The 17,534-nt window shown below is 39.1% G+C and overlaps 1 protein-coding gene across 3 annotated transcripts in view; it reads right to left on the bottom strand.

Moving 5' to 3' along the window:
- The window catches only part of SNTB1 (syntrophin beta 1), a 320,298-nt gene that overhangs the window by 28,512 nt on the left and 274,252 nt on the right, over window positions 1–17,534 (bottom strand). For all 3 annotated transcript variants that reach the window (XR_011167045.1, XM_069081287.1, XM_069081286.1), the window contains exon 4: window positions 16,092–16,231. Coding sequence is in view for 2 of the 3 variants with exons in the window: in XM_069081287.1 (XP_068937388.1) it covers window positions 16,092–16,231 (140 nt within the window). In the remaining variant the exon portion in view is untranslated. The remainder of the gene's footprint in view (window positions 1–16,091; window positions 16,232–17,534) is intronic.

Raw genomic sequence — 17,534 nt, 5'->3', positions numbered from 1 at the left:
TGTCTCTCCCCTCTTCTCTGTTTCTCCCATCTTCTCTGTCTCTCCCCCCTTCTCTGTCTCTCCTTTCTTTTCTGTCTCCTCCCCCTGCTCTGTCTCTGTCTTTCTCTGGCATCTGCATTTTAAAAGAAACTAGTCCTTGTTTTTAAGTGGCAATGCCTTAATCCAAAGGAATAAATTTTTAATGGTTCAATATTAGGCAAAAGGAAATTTAATGTGCAGTTATCACACTCTGCAGGTGGGTCTGTCAAAGCAGGAGGCCAACCCAGGCTCCAAGAATAAGTGGCCAGAAAGTTCACAGTGGGGTTCAACAGAACCACTAGGGGGTGTGCAAAGGTTGGTAATTAAAAAAACTAAACTGCTTTGGGAATGGTTCTGAGTACTCCCTTCTGTGCATTTCATGGCAGCAAAGTGCTAGGTACTATATAGCATGAGAGAATTAGAAACAGTTTTTCCTTGGTGGGGAAAAAAACAAAAAACAACCAACTCCACCAAGATTAGAGGGAACTTTCTTACCTGCATGACAGAGTGGAGTCAAGCATGATATAGGGACTGGGTTGTCTTATGCTTGGAGTCAGAAGATCTGGATTCAAGTTCTGGCTACTCCATTTATTTGTCTTTGGGAATGTTACTTAATTTTCTGAGCCTCAGTTTCTTTATTTATAAAATGAGGCAAAATGTCACCTGCAGTTATCTACCTCAGTGATTTTGTCGGCATCAAATGAGATAATCTGTGTGGAAAGCTTTGCAAATCATTAAGAACTATCAGATTCTGGTGCAGGGAAAGTGAGAATTGGATTTGGAGTCTTCAACAGAGCTGAGTCTTTTCTCAGCTGTGTCTGACTCTTTGTGACCCCATTTGGGGTTTTCTTGGCAAAGCTACTAGAATGGTTCACCATTTCCTTTTCCAGCCCATTTTACAGATGAAGAAACTAAGGCTGACAGAGTTAAGTGACTTGCCCAGGGTAACACATCTAGTAAGTGTCTGAGGCTAAATTTGAATGCAGGTCTTCCTGACTCCAGGCCTGGTGCTCTATCCATTGTATCACCTACTTGCCATGTCACATAAATGCTCACTGACTGACTGACACTAGTCATCCCCATATATTCCAGAAGAAAACACACCTCCTGCCTACCGCTCTCATTTATGTACTGTCTTCTCTTATTAGATTGTAAGCTCCTTGAGGACTGGTACTGTTTGATTTTTTTTCTTTGTCTTTCCCCAGTGCATAACACAACGAGTTATAAGCACTTTATATGTGTGTTCATCCATCCACTCCCTCCCTCCCTCCTTCATTCACTCACCTCTCTATCCCTTAAATTCTTTGTAAAACAAGGAAGTTGGACAGTTCTGAATGTGCACTCAGAGGACCTAAATTTGAATTTTGACTACCACTTGCTACCTATGTGACTCTAGATAAGACACTTTGCTTCTCCAGGACTCGGTTTCCTAATTTATAAAATGAGGGGGGCTAGACTTGGTGACCCCTAAAGTCCTTTCTAGCTCTAGATCTTTAATCCTCTTATCCTATGATTACATGACTTTTAATATCCCTTCCCACAACTCCATGATGGTGATCCCATCTCAGTTATAATTATTATTTCCAAGCTGGAAAAACTGAACCACAGACCTAGTTACCGACTTTATGCCTCTGTGCAAGAAAAAATCTTCCCTAGCTCAGGGCAAAGAGGTTTATCATTGGAAGGGCAATTGTTAGATTATTTTCCTCCCTTACAAGTAGCTCATGAAATCATCTAAGAAGGTGCTGAGGGGATACAATCTAAATTAGCAAAAGAAACACAGACACTGATAAATCAAGGACTTTTTTTTTTTAGGTAATTGGGGTTAAGTGACTTGCCCAGGGTCACACAACTAGTAAGTGTCTGAGGCCAGATTTGAACTTAAATCTTCTTGACTTGAAGCCCAATGATCTATCCATTCTGCCACCTAGCTGCTCGAATCAAGAATCTCTTTGTAATGGGAATAGGAATTTGAAGATTTTTCCTGCCTCTTTATAGACCATGGGGGGAGTTTGAAGACCTCCCCTGCTTTGAAAGTAAACCCTGCCCCCTGATAGGCTGAATGTAATCACATGGAGCTTGTGATGGAGGAAATTTGCTAAAGGGCGGAGCAGAGCCACAGGAAGCTTCCCTGCTGTGAAGATAAACTCTCTGCCCCCTGATAGGCTGAATGTTGTCACATGGAGCCTGTGGTGGGAGGAGTTTGCCGAAGGGAAGCAGAGCCCACAGGAAGCTGGTAATCAGAGCTAGCTAGATAGTGGGGGAGAGAGAGGAAGCTCATTAAGGAGACAGAAAGGTTTGTGAGTAAATATTGATGTTGTATTGGTTTGTGGGAAGGCTGAAGGATGCTGTGGCTCTCAGCATTGTTATGGCTTCTGAATATCTTTGGTACTATGATGGAATTGGCTTACTGGTTTTGGGACTGGGTTTTCTGGTGTCTAAACAAATGCTTCAGTTCTGTCCTCTACCTGGAGAATCTGGTATATTTTGTGATCCATTGTCATGTGATACTTATAGTCAGTCATGGTCTTTATTGTGATCGTGGGTGGTGTAAACATTGCATTGGTGCTATACCCTTCAAGCATTGGAATAAGTTTTTATCTGTGACAAGTTATATAGTATATAAAAGAGGCAGTAGAAAACTACCTTAGAATCACAGGAACATCCAACTGGGGCTGGAAGGGAGCTTAGAGGCCATCAAATCATTTTATAGATGAGGACATCTTGGGGACCAAAGAATTTAGGTAACTTGCCCACACAGCTAGTAAGTGACTAAGGACAGAAGGCAAATACCAACCTTTTTGACTCCAGGTCTAGTACCTTATTCACTATATAAGGCTGCTGGGGAAATCTGAGTTTAAATCTTGCTTCAGAAACTTATTTGTTATGTGACTGTGGATGAATCTTATATCCTCAGTTTCCTTATCTTTTAAATAATAGAATCTACCTCACAAGGTTGTTGTGAGATTCAAATGAGGTAACATCCACAAAGCCCTTTGCAAATCATAAATTCACTAAGGTAAATATCAGCTATTGTTATTAATAAAAGTACCTTTCAGTAATTTTTTAGGGTTGTATAGTGGTAATTATAATCATCCCCAATTTTGGTGGAGAAATGTATTCCCAGATCAGTTGGCCCTACAGTGGACTCTAAGTTACCCAGATCCATAGAGGGATGCAGTTCTGAGGCAAAGAGGAAGATAGGAAGCCATCTAGATTTGTTGCTATGTAGCCAGTAGAGCTGGGCTGCTGTTGTCTTTTTATTTTTTACATTTTGATTTCATTTTCTTTTCTGTTCTGAATTCTTCTTCTCTTCCCTACTCACTGAGAAGAGAAGAAAAATGAAATCCATAAAGTTGAGAAGCAGGGCTAAGCCTAAGATATCAGTAGTATCAAAATGGTGTCTTAACTAGAAATAATCCCACCAGTGATCTTGCTGTGGTTACTGAACCAAACACTCTATTCTACTTTGAATTAAGGTAGTTGTTCTGGGAAATACAGTTGTTCTAGGAAACTTCTGACTGAAGGAGAAAGGATTGTGGGTTTGGAATTCAAAGAGCTGGCTTCAGGTCTTGCTTCTCTCACTGTGTGAGCTTGGGCAAATTAGTATGGAAAAGGTTTTTATCTTCTGAATAACAATACAGTGTTGACTGGGCAACCCAGAAGTCTTTTCTACCTTTAAAACTCTGATCCTATGAACTGAGAGAGGATAAAATATATGAAACCATTTCTGGTCATTAATGCATTAGTTTCAAGTGATTTATAAGTTTTATTTGTTGCTTATTTAATAAGTCTCAGAGAAAAATGGTACATGGGAAGCATGAGTTTTGATAGGAATGGGATAAAATGCCTAGGTCTTGAGAAGGCAGGCCTAGGTGGGATGCCAAACCAGGAAAAGGTAGCTGAGAAAATAAAAAAGCAACTTGAGGGTATTGGCTACATGTTGGGGAGAAGGACTTCATGGTAGAAGAGAGATCAGACAGGGATAATAGAGCACAGAAGAGAAACTTCATCTAAAATAGAATTTTGGCTAGAGGTTCTACATTTTCTCCCTTTCCAGGCAACAGCAAGGAATCCAGAGCCTGGAGGTCCTTCTCCAGTGGCTTCCAGGAACAGATAATGGGGAGCCAATTAAATTATAATATTTAAGAAAGAAAATTGGGAGAGTTCCAGAGATTTCTGACAAACATAAAACAATCAATATGGACTGAATGAATAAACTACTTATAATAATATTATTATATCCCCACTGTTTAGCACAGTGCCTGGCACACAGTAAACCCTTAACAAATGTTTGTTGAAATTTATTTAATTAATTGACATTTGTACATATAGGGCTTAAAGGCTTAAAAATGCATTCCTCATAGTTCACATAAATATTATTGTCTATTTCACAGATGGGGAAACTGAAGCTTAGAGACTTCTCCACAGTCACCCAGCTAGTAAATAGCCAAAGACACCAAAGGGGAAAAGTACCTATGGTACGAAAGTTAATTCACAGGTTTTAGTAACATTCTAAATTCCCCTCATCATTCTATAAGGTAGAAGGAAAGAAAGGGCACAGAAGCAATACATTTTCCCTCTCCAGGGGTTATACAAATCTTGGCTCTTGACCAGTAGATCAGAATCCTGGGGTCACTGTTCTTACCAGGTGGGGAAAAAACAACAACCCATAGTTGAAAGCCTCTTAGCGATGCCTGTGGTCCAGGTATGGTGAGGCTCTGGGTCAAGACTGCTCCAGAATTCCAGAAATATGATGACCTTAATCTTGTCTCTCCATAGGCCCATCATCTTTGCAAATTATGACTGGAGAGCACAAAAATCACTTTGTAACTCCATGTGGGCTACGGGGTTGGCTTTTTTTCGATTGTTCAGCAACATCAAATAAGTTTTGACTAAGCAAAAAATGTTTTTCCCAAGGACTCATAAAAAGCTGAGGGACAAGAATAGCTAAAATTACAACATGTTTGCAAACTTCCCAAGTGCAAAGCTGTCAATTGCACTGATCGATGGACACAGAGACTGTAGAAGTTGTTCAGTGGGAGGGACAATCACTTACAAATATATGTCCCTGCACAGCAGTCAATATCCAATAGGTTGGGAACACTTCCACAACTGCTACTGTCCAAGAAAGACACAAATTAAGAGTCTTAACTGCCCTCACACTCTTTAAGTGATTATATCTACATGCTAATGTGATAAAAATGATTATATACAATTATATATACAAATACATAAATATAAACAGATCTAGTCCATACTAGATCCTCTCTCTCTCTCTCTCTTTCTCTCTCACTCCCTCTCTTCCTCTATTTCTCTTTCTCTCTCCCCCCTCCCTCTCCCTCTCGCTCTCTTTCACCACCCTCCCCCCAAGTATACCTGGGGGAAGAAGGTCAAAAGCAGAGGAAATGATGCTCTTGTGTATATAAGAAGTTAAGTGCTCAAGGAGATAGTGCCAGACCTAGAGTTAGGTCAAGACCTGAGTTCAAATTTAGCCTCAGATAATTGCTAGCTGTGTGACCTTGGGGAAGTCACTTAACCTTTGTCTCTTTATCTGTAAAATGAGGATAATAACAGCACCTACCTCCTAGGGTTGTTGGGAGGATCTAATGAGATAATGCTTGCAAAGCACTTTATAAACTTGGAAAGTACTATATAAATGCTAGGTATATAAAAATACCTACCATAGCACTTTTTTTTTTGTAATGAAAATTTAGAAACAAAGAGATTGCTCATTGTAAACTCTTGGAGAATAAGAATTATTTCATTCTTTGCACTTGCATCCCTGGCACTTAGCAACATGCCTGACACATATGGTAGACACTTAGTATAAGACCTTTTGATTGATTGATTTTGTTTGAACAGTCTTATGATAAGAAATTCAGTACCTCTCAGTTTTGTAACAACTCTAAGCATTAAATCACTATTCTTAATCCTGAGCCAAAACTCATCAACAATTACATCTATGAGCTCTCCGTGGTCTAGTTTAGGAGACTTGAATTCAAATGACTAGGTATCCTCTCACTATCTCTTCACCTAACTTTGGCTCCAACTCTCTCTTAAGGATATGCATTCTACCCTTCCCTTTAAGACTCCTATTTTCTTTTCTTTTTGGAGGGCAATTTGGGTTAAGTAACTTGCCCAAGGTCACATGACTAGTTTGTGTGTGTGTGTGTGTGTGTGTGTGTGTGTGTGTGTTAAATGTCTGAGGTCAGATCCAAACTCAGGTCCTCCTGACTCTGGGGCTTGCACTCTACTCACTGCGCCACCTAGCTGCCCCCAGGACTCCTATTTTCTGAGGTGATACCTGACACTGGTCCTGATCATTTGCCCAGAGGACCCTCTTAGGACAGGAAAGGGTAGGAAGACAATTTAAACTTCTAATCAGGTTGCAAGAGAGAGCTTTTTTCTACCCCAGAGAACAGGAGGTAGCTAGCACTAATTATCCAATTATCACTGTTGGTTAAAACTTTAAGCAACATGTTAGTACCAGGCATTGTGTTAAAAAAGATCTTGTACTCTTTATACCAACATTTTACTGAATGCAATTAACATAGCCCTCCTGTTCAGTGTTTCAAGGCTATGTCATATTTTCCTAGTGGTTTGATGAAAAAATAAATAGTTTGATTTAAAAAAAAAGACTTCTATTTTCTTTGATAGAGGAGACAGAAGCAAAATAAACACTGAATTAGGAAGTCAGGAAGACCTAAGTATGAGTCATGGTTTTGATGCTTGGATAAGTTCTTTAACCATTTTAAGCATTAGTTTCCTCATCTGTAAAATGGAGACAATCATACCAGAGTAGCCACTTCACATTGTTGTTGGCAGGCTCAAATGAAATGATATAGGTAAAGAGCTTTGCAAACCTCAGAGTGTCATATAAAACACTATACATGGCATGTGTTATTAGTTTTTCTATCACTAATGTTATACATTTTGCTTTCAGCAGAGGATCTAATCTTCCTGTTCTTCCTGTTGCCTTAAAAACCCCAAACTACTTTTTGTTGGTTGTCCTTAATATTTCACCCCACAGGCTGAAAACCCTCCTGATACTATTTTTATAAATCAGCAAAAATCTTTTTTTTATTTAGTCTTGGTTACCTGCCTCTGGCTTCATATTTTTCATATACACTTCAAAAAATGAGAACTCATAGAGAGTTCCCTGTGAGGCAACATAAGACTCTTGAATTTTTTCATCTTTTTCTTTCTCATCATGATAATTTTCTGTTATATCATTAAAACAGGATAGATTCCTAATCCTCTTGAACCATTTTTCCTTTTAGAGTCTCTCTAAACAGAATTTTTCCTAGCTTTTCTCTGAAATTTTTGCTATTTTCTTAAAGCTTAGGGTATATATCTGGTTAATGTCAATGTTGCACTTCTTCAGATTATTAATTCTAAGATACGATAGTCTTCTTATGATTGTAGTGAAAAAAAACTTAAAATATAATATAAATGTGTTCTTGGTTATTTAAATTTTTTTTTGGAGGGAGGAAGGTAGGGCAATTGGGGTTAAGTGACTTGCCCAAGGTCACATGGCTAGTAAGTGTTAAGTGTCTGAGGCCAGATTTGAACTCAGGTCCTCCTGACTCCAGGGCTGGTGCTCTATTCACTGCACCATCTAGCTGCCCCATTATTTGTTATTTTTGTAGAGGAAATAGATTTATTTTATATAGTTCCAAAGGTCAGGTCTAAGAACAATGGATGGAAATCTCTAGTTTTCTTTGAGCCCTAAATCTATGATCTAATTAATTAGAGGAAGTTTGTTGTTGTTTGTCCTTGTTCTCTAAGAGGACCAATGATATCATGAGGGTGATGTCTTGCCTTGTGAGTGAATTGGATTTAAGTGAGGCAGAGTTCTGAAAAATCATCAACCTGGAAAGGGATATCCACATCTGGAGAACTATAGTCTGAATGCAAATTGAAGCAAACTACTTGTTCTCTCTTTCATTTTGTTTTGTTTTGTACCTTCTTTCTCATTATTCACTCCATTGGTTATGGTCTTTCTTTACAACTTGACTAATGTTTAATGTGAAGGTATTTGTAGAACCTATATTGGATTGTATACTGTCATGGGGGAGAGGGGGGAGGAGAGGGAGGGACAGAAAATTTGGAACTCAAGGGATTGTGGAACTAAATATTGTAAACTAAAATAAATAATTTTTTCAAAAGTCATCAACCTCTAGGGGCAGCCAGCTGGCTCAGTGAGTAAGAGCACCGGCTCCAGTGTCGGGATGATCTGGGGTTCAAATCTGGGCTCAGATACTTAGCACCACACCCAGAAATAACTGGCCATGTAACCTTGAGCAAGTTACTTAACCCCGATTGCTTAAAAAAAAAGTCATCAACTTCACCCTCTCTTCCAGAGTCATTGGAGTCTAGTAGCAAGACAAGAGTCAGGATGATTGGGGATAGCTCAGCATAATATAGCTAGATGAATTCAGAAATAGTTAAATGACTGGGCTTAAACAGTAGCTGTTAATGGCTCAATGTCAACTTGGTACTGTAGCTTCTAGGGAAGTGTCCAAGGGATGCCTACTGTGTATGACTCTGGATATTTTTATTCAGTACTTGGATAAAGGGCATGGATGGCATGCTCAGCAAATTTGAAGATTATATTAAGATGGGAAAGATAGGTAAAAAATTGGATTATAGCATCACTATCCAAAAAAAATGTCTTGGTAGACTAGAAAATAAAGCAGAATCTAAGATGAAGTTCAATAGGGGAACTTATAAAATCTTCAAAAGTTTAAAAAAGCCAACTTAATGAATACAGTATGAGAGAGAAATGAGGAAGGTAGATTTCAGCTTAATATAAGGAAGAACTTCCTAATAATTATAGCTACTCCAAAGTAGAATGGGCTACTGCTAGAAGTAACATAAAATTAACATAAATAAAAATAAACATAAAATTATTTCCATGAAGTTTTAGGCACCATTTTTAGAGATCTTGTAGAGAACATTCTTATTGTGATATGGGTTGAACTGGATGGCATCTAAAGTCCATTCCAACTCTGATAATCTGTGATTCTCCTAAATTATCTGTCTATAATGATGTCTATATAAATATGGCTTCTGCATGAGCTGTGCTAGCTTTTCTTAAAGTGAGAGCATGACTGTAGTCCAAATGGTCTCATAATTCTGACTAAATTGACTAGTGTTAGGAGGGCTCAATACCAACATATACTTATGGATAGAGTTACTTGGTTGCTGTTTCTTGCCTTTGTGTCTTTTCTAACCTGTGATTGGGAGCAGTGTGGTAGAATGCTGGGACTCTACTAAAGGTCTTCATAGCATAGGAAAGAAAGCATACTACCGGGGTTTAAGTAACAGATTGAAAACCATGGGGTTATGAATGTTAGTTACGACCCTATCTCCACCTTGCTATGTGAATTGGAACAATTTGTTTAATGTGTTCCCTCATCTATGGGTTAGCAATACAAGGCCAACTTATGAGGCTGTTGTAAGGATACTTAATTCAATGTTTCATGCATCTGTTTTTTCCAGGGCACTCCCTCCACCAAAAAACTTCATTATCCATTGACCAACCTTATGGTGATGAGTTGCTCTGCCCTTTCAAGAATGTTGTAAGGATAGCTAGAGAGAAATGATTATCATGCACTTACAAACAAAGATACTATTGAAATGTTAATGAGAATGTGATCTTGCTCAATTATAAACTTGGCAGAGGCCAGTTGCCCCCTTGGTAATGCCATCATCATCATCTTCATCATCAGAGAAGATTTATGGAGGGCTTACCTACAGATGACACAATGCAATAAAGTAAATTAGGTAGACATAGCTTCTGACTCTAAGGAATCTACAGTCTGAGATAGATATATTATTTTATACAAGTAATTTGCATAAAGGAAGCAATATGTAGTAGAAGAAAGTCAGACAGTCTTGAAGACAGAAAAACTTGGTTAGAATCTTGGCTTTCAAGATGCTACTTTTCTTTTTTTTTTTTTTTGGAGGTGGCTAGGTTGCACAATGGATGACATGTTGGACTTGGAGTCAGGAAGAACTGACACTTGCTAGCTGTGTGTCCCTGGGCAGGTCACTTAACCTCTGTCTGCCTCAATTTCTACATCTGTAAAATGGGCATAGATATGGTAAGGCTCCAAAAAAGATAACATATATAAATTGTTTTTTGCATACTTTAAAGTGCCCTATAAATACTAATTCTTATTACTTGCCTCTTTAAGCTTCATTTGCCTCATATGAAATGTGTGTGTATGTGTGTATGTGTGTGCACGCGTGTGTGTCTTGAAAATCATCATGACATAATGGATAGAGACTCGACCTCAGAATCAGGAATACTACTCTATTACCCTAGGGAAGTCACAGCTTTCTTTAGTGCCTCCCCCCCAACCTTCTTCAGTGCCCCCCTGCCCCCGCCAACTCTCAAGATTCTTCACTCTCAAGTAGATTTTGATCTTTGACTTTGATAGAGAGATTTCCTCACTGGCAGTTGCCAATGCCAACAAAATCCCAGCTCAGGTTCAAACACTTGCATTACATACCCCATAGGGTTGTTACAATAATCAAATGAGAAAATGTATTTAAAAGGATTCTGGAGATAATAAAGCACCACATAAGAGCATTTCTGTCCTTCAATGGGCCAGTGATCTCATCAAAGCAACTACTTCCTCCAACAATGCAGATTGCAATCCATCCAAAGGATCTCATTCTGTGGGACTCTTGTCCATGTCCTTTCAAAGAAGGTAATTAATTCTTATTGATTAACAGAACCATGGATGAGTATATCAGTCATTTCTTCTTTTGCGGGACTTTGAGACCAGAGAATTTATGTTTAGATGGAACTTTCAAGCTTATCTATGAAAATAACCCCTCATTTAAAACCTTGTTTTATGAATTTTATTCTTAACTTAACAAATAGCCAATAAAATGGGCATTTCCATGTAAACCATAGTACAGAAAAAGAGGATTGACCATGAAACTGCAAATATTTTCTATTTTGTAGTAATAATAATAATAATGATAACCAGCATTTATATAGCACTTCAAGGTTTGCAAAGCACTTTACAAACATCTCACTTTATCCTCACAACAGCACTGGGAGGTAGGTGTAATTACTATCCCCATTTTACAGATGAGGAAATTGAGGCAGATAGAGGTTGGGTGTCTTCCTCAGGATGACAGCTTGTTCATCATATATTCAGAAAGAAAAGCAAGCTATATATAACTGATATTCATAGGGGTTGCTTTTCTTTTTTAAATACATAATATATTCAATTCTCAAAGCTGTTGCTTGTTGTCTGTGACTCCTTCTGGTCTTCTCTTCTGTGTATTTACAAAAATGCTTCAATGACCCTTTTCTCTTTCTCTCTTTTCTTATGGCAACCTTATTCCTCTCTTCCTGCCCCCCTTCTAGAAGCAATAACAAAAAGAAAAACAAAATACTTATAACAAATATGAAATAAAAACAGGTGCCCTCATTGACTATGATCGGAAATATTTATCTTACTCTGTCCCATTAGCCCATCGCCTCTCTGGCAGAAATTGGATAGCATACTACCCTGTGGCTCTGTTGGAACTGTGGTTGGTCATTGTACTGATCAAAGTTCTTAAGTCTTTCAAAGTTGTTTTTTCTTTACAGTTTATTTTTTTTTTCATTTTAAAGATGAATGAAATGAGATGTTGAGAACTTAAGTGACATTACTGACATCATATAGTTGTTAACAATATATATTTATATATTAACTTAAGTATATTTAAATTAAATTATTTAAATATATTTAAATTAAATATATATTTAAATAGGTGTCTTGACTCTAAAATCAAAATTAAACAAAATATTTTCTTTATATATATATGCATATGTATATACACATACATACATACACACATATAGCAACCAACATCATCACCATCATAGAGATGTAGGCAATAGTATATTATCTCATTTAATCTCCACAAACATCCCATGGGATACATGCTACAGTTATTATTCTCCTCATTTTATAGAAAGAGAAACTGAGGCTCATAGAAGTCATGTGACTTGCCTAAAGTTATACAGCTAGTTGGTGTCAGAGGCAGGATTTGAACCCACATTTTCCAGACTCCAATTTCAGCTCTTTATCCATAACAGTATGCTGCCTATTAAAAAAAAGCATATTGCTTTAAGGTTTGCAAATCACTATACATAAGTTATCTAATTTGAGCTTCACAATGAACTTGTACCATAGGTATTATCAATATTTTGCAGAAGGCTTAGAATGGTTGAGTGATCTGCCCAGAATCATACAAAATAAGCATCTGAGGTAAGATTCAGACCCAGGCCCTGCTAATTTCAAGTCTTTCCATTACCTTTCTAATATTGCATGTTAACCCTCTATGCCAATATCAGTGGGGAACTAGCTGACTGAGGAGACCTAGATAACTGAAGGCTTCACAATTTTCCTTTGACTACTGCTGTGTTATTGCCCTTAGGAATTGACTCCAACGGCTCCCTTTTACCTTCGTGATCAAATATAAAATCCTTTGTCCGGCTTTTAAAGCCCTTCATAACCTGACCCTTTCCTGCCTTTCCCACATCTTTCTCCTCCATGTACTCTGTGATTCAGTGACACTGGCTATCTTGCTGTTCTTCACAAACACCTCATTTCCCTACATTTGCACTGGCTTATCCCCACACTTGGAGCTCTTTCCCCTCCTCTTCTTTCCCTCCTGATTTCTCTGGCTTCCTTCAAGTCTCAAGTAAAGTCTCATCTTTTAAAATAAACCTTTTCAGCCCTCCCTAATCTTGCTTTCTTCCCTCTGAGATGACCTCCAATTTGTCTTGCATATATCTTGTTTGGACATAGTTGTTTTCATGTTCTCCCCCATCCCACCCCCGTTAGATTGTAAGCTCCTTGAAGGCAGGGACTAGGTTTTTTTTGCTTGTCTTTGTTTCACCAGAGTTTAGCACAGTGCCTAGCACATGGTAGGTGCTTAAGAAAAGCCTGTTGATAACTTCTGATGGGAGTAAAGGATTAAAAAAAAAATCCACAAAGCCGTCACATGCTACAAAAATCCAGTGGTCACAGCACAGAATCAGATTTTAGAGACTCTCATCTTCAGCAGTGAAAAGGTCCTAGTTTACAGCTAAAGCAAACCTTACTTCTCACAATAATAACTCCTTTTGGAACCAAACCATTGAAGTACAAAAGTACCCAGAGAATTTTAACCAGAGACTTTGCCACGCTCATCAGTCAGCAAAGAAAGCTGTTTGTGTACCCATCCCCTCTCGAGGAGGGTTTCCAAAGTCACAGTGGAAATTTGTCAACAGCTAACACAAGAGAGGTTGGGTCCTCATTTCACTCCATGACCAATGTGTAACACAAGAGATCAGATAAGAAGATGTACATTTCTCCATTTCCCATCCCTAGGGCCTCTGGCAACTCCATCATTCCATCATCGTCCTTTTTATAGATGAAGACAGAGAAGCACAGGGACATTAAACAATCTGCCTGGGGTCACCCAACACTCAAGCAGCAGGCTGGATCGGTGTTCACAATCCTGTAAGTTTCTAGTGTGATGATCGTTGCCAACTTGCACCCCCGAGGGAATGACGTAGGACTAAGAAGCTGGCGACAGTAAAATTTGTTGGAAATGCTCTAGCCTTATATTCTGCCAAGCAAATAGCAGGATAGTAATTGTGGGTCTCATCTGATTGTCTTACACATAGCTAATATAGATGTATGATAATAAGCAGTAATTTCACACTTAAGTGGCCAGGCCAGGTGATTATGTTCAGAGTAATGGAATGTATTGCTGGGGTGATTCCTCCATGTTTATATATTGGATACTGAATTTTTTTATGTTTCATCATCTTTACTATATGATACCATAACAGGCATGCACTGGAGAGCTTCACATTTTCCATTTGGGCATCAGATCAAGGCACTGAATTTTTGGCTGACTCTGTGATTTGAAGAAGATCCAAATCAGTGATCTTTCACAAGATACAATATGGCTTCTTGGGAGCCCCAATCAACTTGCCAGATTTTGACTTGGTTATTTTTTTATTCATTCAACAGTTATTGAGTCTAAAAAATTTATTAACTGCATAATTAACAGCCAGGTGCTGTGCTGGGTATACAAAGACAAAATTGAAATAGTTGCTTTCTACACTGAGCTTATATTCTATTGAAAGAGGAATGTACACACACAAGAATAAACAAGGAGGGGGGAGAAACTAGGCCGACAGGCCAGATCTAGCCTGCTGCCTGTTTTTGTTTGGCCTGTGAGTTAAGAATGGTTTTATGATATCATATAAAGTTTTACTGTATTTAATTTTTATTGCATTGTATTTGGCCCTCAGGCCATAGTTTACAGCCCCTTAATATAATACAGATATAAGCTAATTTTTTTGAATGGGAAGGCACTAGCAGCTAGGGAGGGGGGAATCAGGAAAGGCTTCAATGACATTTACGCTGAGCTTTGAAAGCAAGCAGGAATTCTAAAAGGTGGAGGTGAGGAGAGAGAGAATTCCAGGCATGGGGAAGAGCACAGGCAAGGTCCAGAGATGGGAGTTGGAGGGTCATGTGCTAGAAATGGGGCTAGAAGGACAGTTTGGCTAGACCAAAAAATGACCAGATGAGAACAATGTTGAAAAAGGCTTGTATTTGATTCTAAATGTAATGGGGAGTCATAGGAATTATTGAGCAGAGGAATGACATGATGCTGTGTTTCAGGAATATCACTTTGGCAGCTTGGCACAGGATGGACTGGAGAGAAGAGGGATTTGAGGCAGAGAGGCCTAATGTAATAATCCAGGCTAGGGGCACTGACTATGTGAATGAAGAGAAGGGGACAAATGCAGGAGATGGTGGAAGTTCTCCTGGATGTCAAGTTGAAATCCGTCCCTTTGTCCCTTCCAAACATTGCTCCTGATTCTGTTCTTGAGAACCACCCAGCACAAGGCTAAACATTCTTCCACACGCTGGCCCTTCATCTGTTTGAATATAACTGTTGTGTTCTTCCTTGCCATCCAAGTCTTATGTTGTCCAGTCTCCAGTTTCTCCCCTGATCCTCACGTGATGTGGTCTTCAGTCTTCCCACTATCCTGGTCACCTTCTTCTGGACATTCTCTAGCTTCTCTATGTCCTTTCTAAATTAACTCAAACTCATGAGAATCATAGGATCATAGAGTTAGAGGTCATTGAGCCTAACTCATTTGACAGATAAAAAACATGGAGGCCTAGATTGGTGAAATGACCTACCCAACATGCATAGGTAGTAAGTAGGTTAAGTGAGATTTGAACCTAGCTCTTCTGATTCAAAGCCCAGTGTTCTTTCCACTGTAGTATTCTGTCTCTTTTTTGTACAATCATAGATTTAGGACTAGAAGGGACCTTAAAAAACATTTAGTCTAACATTCTCATTTTACAGATGAGGCCCTGTGGAGCAAAGAAATGGAATGATATGCCTAGGCAGGGGTGGGAGACATGAGGCTTCGAGGCCACGTGTGACTTTCTAGGTCCTTGGGTGTGGCCCTTTGACTGAGCCCAAACTTCACAGAACAAATCCCTTTAATAAAAGGATTTATTCTGTAAAACTTGGACTCAGTCAAAAGGTAGCACCTGAGGACCTAGAAGACCATGTGTGGCCTTGAGACCCACAGCTTCCATACCCCTGGACCAGGTTTACCCACATAGTAAACAGCAGAACTGGTTTCAAACTGAAGTCCTCTGACTCCAAATCTAACCCTTCCATTGTACCATTTTACTTCAAAAGACTTAGGTTTGCATCCTTGCTCTGTTCCTTACTCGCTGTGTGACTTTGGGCCAGTAACTTCCAAACCAATTGAAAAAGTATTTAATTCAATTTCATAGTATTCGTGTGATCTACAAAGGGAGGCTTTTTTTTTTTGCATTTTCTGCATAAAGAAACCTGATAAATGGTTAGACTGAACAACAAAGGGGCCCAGAATGAGAGGTAGGCACAGAACTCAGGTCTTAGTCCAAAAGAGATTGCCAAGGTGCCCAGATCAATAGTTCTGTCAGCAGGAAGCTCTAAATTACATCAGACTCCAGATAAATTTTCCCCAAGCACAAGCTTTTAGGTACCTGGTAGCTAGAAGAGGGTAGGTATGAACAGGGCTGAACCAGGCTTCCTTTATTCGTGGCATGCTCTCATAGATTAAGAGGTCCTTCTCAGTCAGCATAACCAAGGCTGGTTTCCAGTTCTTCTCATTCTCTCCTGGCACCTGAAATAGAACAGAGAGTCTCTGTCAAGCAAAGCTGGAGAAGGGGATGTTTGGGAGGGAGGAGTTGGCAACCCTACAAACACAGGCCCTGATAACAGGAGAGCCTATTATTCAGCTTGAAAAAAAACAAAATGGGAAGAAACAGACAATAATCTTTTGGCCCTTGATCTTAAGGAGAAAAAAATTATACCCTCTTGAAAAACACCTGGTATGTCTGCTAAGTGCTACAGAAGTCAGATTCCCATGCCAAACAAACATTTGTTGCCTTCCTTGGTTTCTGGTCTGCCACTCATTCTCGAGGCTTTTTTTATTCTACAGTTAAAAGCATAGAAGGGAAAAAAAAAAACAACATTCACAGCTGGTTCTCTGCATTTGTGCTTTACAAAAAGATGAGAGTTGAAAGCTTTGGAATGAACAAGCCACGGCCTTGAAAAATGTACTAGAGATGGAAACCTTGCTGGGCAGTTGTTACATTCTGCAGTCGGCTTCACAACAAATGTCACTGAAGCTTACTGCTATTGCTGTCATCAGTGGCCCATCTCTGGGATTTAGGCAATTATTTCAAAATCCTCACTCTATCTGGATGGTCCTGTTGACAATTCAGAAACATCAGCATGGTAGTTATGATTTCTGTTCAGGCTTTTTTCAGTCATGTCTGACTCTTCCTGACCACATTTGTTTTGTTTTGTTTTTTTACAAAGATACTAAATGGTTTTCCATTTCCTTCTCCAGCTCATTTTACAGAGGAGGAAACTGAGGCAAACAGGGTTAAGCTGCTTGCCCAAGATCACAAAGCTAGTAAATGTCTGATGCTAGGTTTGAACTCAGGTCTTCCAAAGGAACATGTGTAGTAAGAATTTAATTAAAGCTTGTTGATTTTTTTTCATATTTGGAGACCTTTTTTGATAATCTTTTCCCTAACTTTGTTAATGAACTCTCTCACATGTGAAATGTCATCTCTCTAATCAGAACTCCAAGAATAAGGGTCAGCAACTTCATACTCCACTTCTGGAAGGTCACCCGCCCCTGACTTATTCTGTTACTTTGGTGAGACAACTGTTTCTGATATATATTTTTTTAAGTGATCTTGGGGAATGATTAAACAGGGTGGTACATGAAGGCAGGGGCAGCTAAGTGGTGCAGTGGTCAGAGCATTGGGCTTGGAATCAGAAAGACTCATCTTCCTGAGTCCAAATGTGGCCTCAGACACTCATTAGCTGTGTGACCCTGGGCAAGTCACTTAACCCTGTTTGTTTCAGTTTCCTTATCTGTAAAATGAGCTGGAGAAGGAAATGGCAAACCA

The sequence above is a fragment of the Petaurus breviceps genome, unplaced genomic scaffold, assembly GCF_028583685.1.
Source record: "Petaurus breviceps papuanus isolate PSGF00001 unplaced genomic scaffold, PetGlider_PUasm1.0 98, whole genome shotgun sequence".
Classification (NCBI taxonomy): Eukaryota; Metazoa; Chordata; class Mammalia; order Diprotodontia; family Petauridae; genus Petaurus; species Petaurus breviceps.
Note: the sequence above shows the minus strand (reverse complement) of the source record. Positions and strands in the feature narration are given on the sequence as shown.